Raw genomic sequence first — 3,759 nt, 5'->3', positions numbered from 1 at the left:
TTAGACCTGACAATTCGTGTATTCGTGTCATGAAAACGTGTTATCCACGAATTTGACACGATACGATTACACGATGTGAAATACGCTTTATCTCAATTTTCAAGATAAATTTATATCGTGTTTTCGTATTATGTCGTGTCTCTCACATATTTATATATTTTTGTCTGAAATTATCAAATCACATTTTTATGGTCATCATTACATTATCTATATGTTCGGAATTGTGAAGGGACCATTTTGTAATTCTACCCTATATAGCATACTTTTTCCATTCCCACCCTTTTTTTCTGAATACAACTTTCCGGTGTCCAAGGCTGTTACTTCTTTCCACTTCGCTATTTTATTTCATCTATCTATCTCTCTCTCTCTCTCTCTCTCTCTCTCTCTCTCTCTCTCTCTCAATACTCACAAGAAAACAGAGTAGCGACAGCCATGGCAGCCAACAAATTTGCAACCATGGTGCACACGAACACGAACAACATCACACTCATTCTCATCTATGCGGTTCTTGAATGGACACTCATACTTCTCCTCCTCCTCAACTCTCTCTTCTCTTTTCTCATCATCAAATTTTCCCAATTCTTTGCCCTAAAGCCACCCTGCTTGTGGTGTTCTACCCTCCATCGCTTCTTAGAACCCGAAAACATCAATTCCCACCGCGATCTTCTCTGCGAACTACATTCCAAAGAGGTTTCCATCTTGGGATTCTGCCCAAATCACAAAAAATTGGCAGAAATCAAATCATTGTGTGATGATTGCTTTTCATCTCATCTCGATTTCCAATGTGAGGTCAAAGAGAGTGATGGCGGAGATGAAGATGAACAGAACTTGAAGTGTTCATGCTGTGGTTTGAAGTTTCATAAGAAAAGTTTTGATAGTTTTGTAGTGACTCGGAATTCTTGTGATGTATTGGAGCATACTAAGAGCGAGGGTTTGATCAAAAGTTCCAATGATCAAGTTGGATCAGATTTAATGGAAGAAACCCTTCAAATTCACAGCAAAAAAGTGACTCGGATGAATAATGACGGGAAAGATACATGGGATTCAAATACTTTTGAAATTGAAACAGAATTGAATGAATTTGAAAAGAAGGAAGATTCAACTTCTGATTTTCTCCCACAAGATCTCGAATTCTTCTTTGATCATAGTGGTAATCAGTTGGTACCTATTGAATTAGTTGACTCAACAACGGAGGAAAGTCAAAACGTTTCTGAAGCTGATGAAGATCATGCGTCTGGAGATAACGAAAAAGCTCTGGTAATCCAAAACCATCAGATGACAGGGCTTGAATCCACGGAGTTGAAAGAAACTGAGAATTCTCTTGTTTTACATGCAAAAAACAGTGAAGTCATTTATGAAAAATCCGCCATTGTTCAAGAAACTCAAACCCTGTTCATCGAAGAACTTCAAGAAAATGCAGTAGGAACAGAGAAATCCGATCCAGATACTCATCTGGGTAATTTACATCTTGCAAGATTTTCATTTCGATTTTAATTTCCATGGGAATGATTTTGTTTACTCATGTTTACATTTCAGTTCATGAAGAAGCAGATGTGACAATTGGAACAGAGATTACTGTTCTTGACTTATGTGTTGTGGAACCTTCATCCATTTCACATGATATACATGTAATTGAAAATGGTAAAGATTTTCATATTCTTTCAAGCTCTTGAAACGTTCTTCCCTGATTTGATGCTAATTTCAAGAATAATTTGATTATACCAGGTCTCGAATCAAATAAATCAACTGAACGCTATAATCAGATTGAGGAAGAGAAAATTCCCAATACACCCCATTCGACTGAGAGCTTAAATCAACCAAACAATAATTTGTTGATGATAGAGGCAAAGGAATCGGGGGCAGAAGAGTCATTTGACACCGTGGAGAAGCTAAAATCAGCTTTACAAGCTTTGTATGCTGAGTTGGAGGAGGAGAGAGGCGCTTCAGCGGTAGCTGCCAGTGAAACAATGGCGATGATCAACCGGCTTCAAGAAGAGAAGGCGGCAATGCAAATGGAGGCCTTACAATATCAAAGAATGATGGAAGAACAATCAGAATATGATCAAGAAGCTTTGCAACTCTTGAATGATCTTATGGTCAAACGGGAAAAGGAATTGGAATTCTATCGGAAAAAAGTGGCGGAATATGAAGCGAAGGAAAGATGGCTTTCGCAGGGGAGTGAAAAAAGTGGGGCGGGTTCGGATTCTTGTAGTCATTCCGAGGAGGGGAATGGAATCCCAATTAATGGGAACCAAGAGAGCTGGAATCGGGATACCCATGATGACGGTTTTCTCGATCTTGAATCTTCGTTAGCGGATTTTGAGGAAGAAAGGTTGTTGATTTTTGAACAAGTTAAGGTTCTTGAAGAGAAGCTTTTTGCTTTAAGTGACGAAGAGAATCAACGGATTGAGGACGTAAGACCTATCCAAGATCTTGATGAGGAAAACGAGAAAGTTTATGAAAACGGATTTGAGACCATTGGTTCACCGGAAAACGGATTCCATTCCGATGCCATTGGAATAGAGAGCGAAGGGAAGGTGATAACATTAAATGGATTCCATTCCGGAGAGTTGGAAAACGGGAACATTGGAAAGAGGAGGGGTGACTTCGAAGAGGAAGTGGATCAAGTTTATGGAAGGCTACAAGCTCTTGAAGCCGATAGAGAGTTCTTAAAACATTGCATTGGATCATTGAAGAAAGGTGACAAAGGAATGGAACTACTCCAAGAAATCTTGCAGCATTTACGTGATCTTCGAACCATGGATCTTCAATGATGAACGATTTATTTGATATGTTTTTAATTTTTTTAAAGTGTCAAATTTTAAGGATGTTTTGGTCATTTCCTTATGATCACCTTTTTGTGGGAAAAGGGGATGAGTCATGAGTGTTTGTTTTTGTAGGGTTGCAAATTTAAACAAGGATCCAATGATGACAATTTAGTTTCATTATATAAAGTCGTAAGTCTAGGAATTTAAATTTTAAATGTTTAACAAATGATATTTTTGTAAAGTAAAAATAGAGGGCAAGTGACCCTTTGTAAATATAGTTGATTGTTTGATTGTAAATGCTTATTCGCCACCACTTGAGTCATGGTTTCAAAATAAACGGATCGCAAGGAGGTGCAGGAGGTGTTCCCGTACATTGGAACATAGCACTCTTCCTATGGGAAAGGAGGTGCAGGAAGGGAGTGGGAGATAGAGACCCCACATTCTCTTTTCTATTTTGATTGGTTAGGTTTTTCTTTTTTCTTTTTTTTTTTAATTTTTTAATATTTATTAAATTATATAACTACTAAAAAATTATATATATATATATATATATATATATATATATATATATATATATATATATATATATATATATATATAAGAGAGAGAGAAAGAGAGATGTTCAAATGTTTTTAGCAACTATTATGTGCATGAATGCATCATAGTTAAATATGATAGATAATTAATATTCCTGATATCACGTAAAAACAAAGATAAATTTAGAACATTAGCCTTAAATCAAACTCAATCCATTCTTATCCACCGCTTCTACTTCTTCTACAATCGATCGACAACTCCACGTTTTTTTCTCATGTTTCAAGTTAATAGATTACCTTCTTGAATGGCACCACTAAAACACCTTGCCGCCATCGTATCTACTACCAACACCACCATTTTAGTCCGTCTGTTCTTCCACCTGCTCAATCAATAAGACTGTCGCCGCCAAAACCCTATGGTATGATGTCCATAACCATCTCTCTCCCTCTTTCTC

The 3,759-nt window shown here is 37.0% G+C and overlaps 1 protein-coding gene across 1 annotated transcript; it reads left to right on the top strand.

Moving 5' to 3' along the window:
- The first annotated feature begins 312 nt into the window (after nucleotides 1-312).
- On the top strand, nucleotides 313-3,041 carry LOC145036509 (myosin-binding protein 2-like). The gene is made up of 3 exons (XM_078984968.1): nucleotides 313-1,456; nucleotides 1,537-1,641; nucleotides 1,726-3,041. Exons 1-3 carry the CDS (start codon nucleotides 433-435, stop codon nucleotides 2,772-2,774), a joined length of 2,178 nt encoding a protein of 725 aa, XP_078841094.1. The 5' UTR covers nucleotides 313-432; the 3' UTR covers nucleotides 2,775-3,041.
- Nucleotides 3,042-3,759: the final 718 nt, after the last annotated feature.

The sequence above is a fragment of the Lactuca saligna genome, chromosome 3 (genome assembly GCF_052625555.1).
Source record: "Lactuca saligna cultivar CGN05327 chromosome 3, ASM5262555v1, whole genome shotgun sequence".
Classification (NCBI taxonomy): domain Eukaryota; kingdom Viridiplantae; phylum Streptophyta; class Magnoliopsida; order Asterales; family Asteraceae; genus Lactuca; species Lactuca saligna.
This window is presented reverse-complemented; position numbering and strand designations above follow the sequence as displayed.

Coding starts and splice junctions, on each gene's coding strand:
- LOC145036509 (XM_078984968.1), top strand. CDS start 433: ATGGCAGCCAACAAATTTGCAACCATGGTGCACACGAACACGAACAAC. Junction 1,457..1,536: donor CGATCCAGATACTCATCTGG/GTAATTTACATC, acceptor TTTACATTTCAG/TTCATGAAGAAGCAGATGTG. Junction 1,642..1,725: donor TATACATGTAATTGAAAATG/GTAAAGATTTTC, acceptor TGATTATACCAG/GTCTCGAATCAAATAAATCA.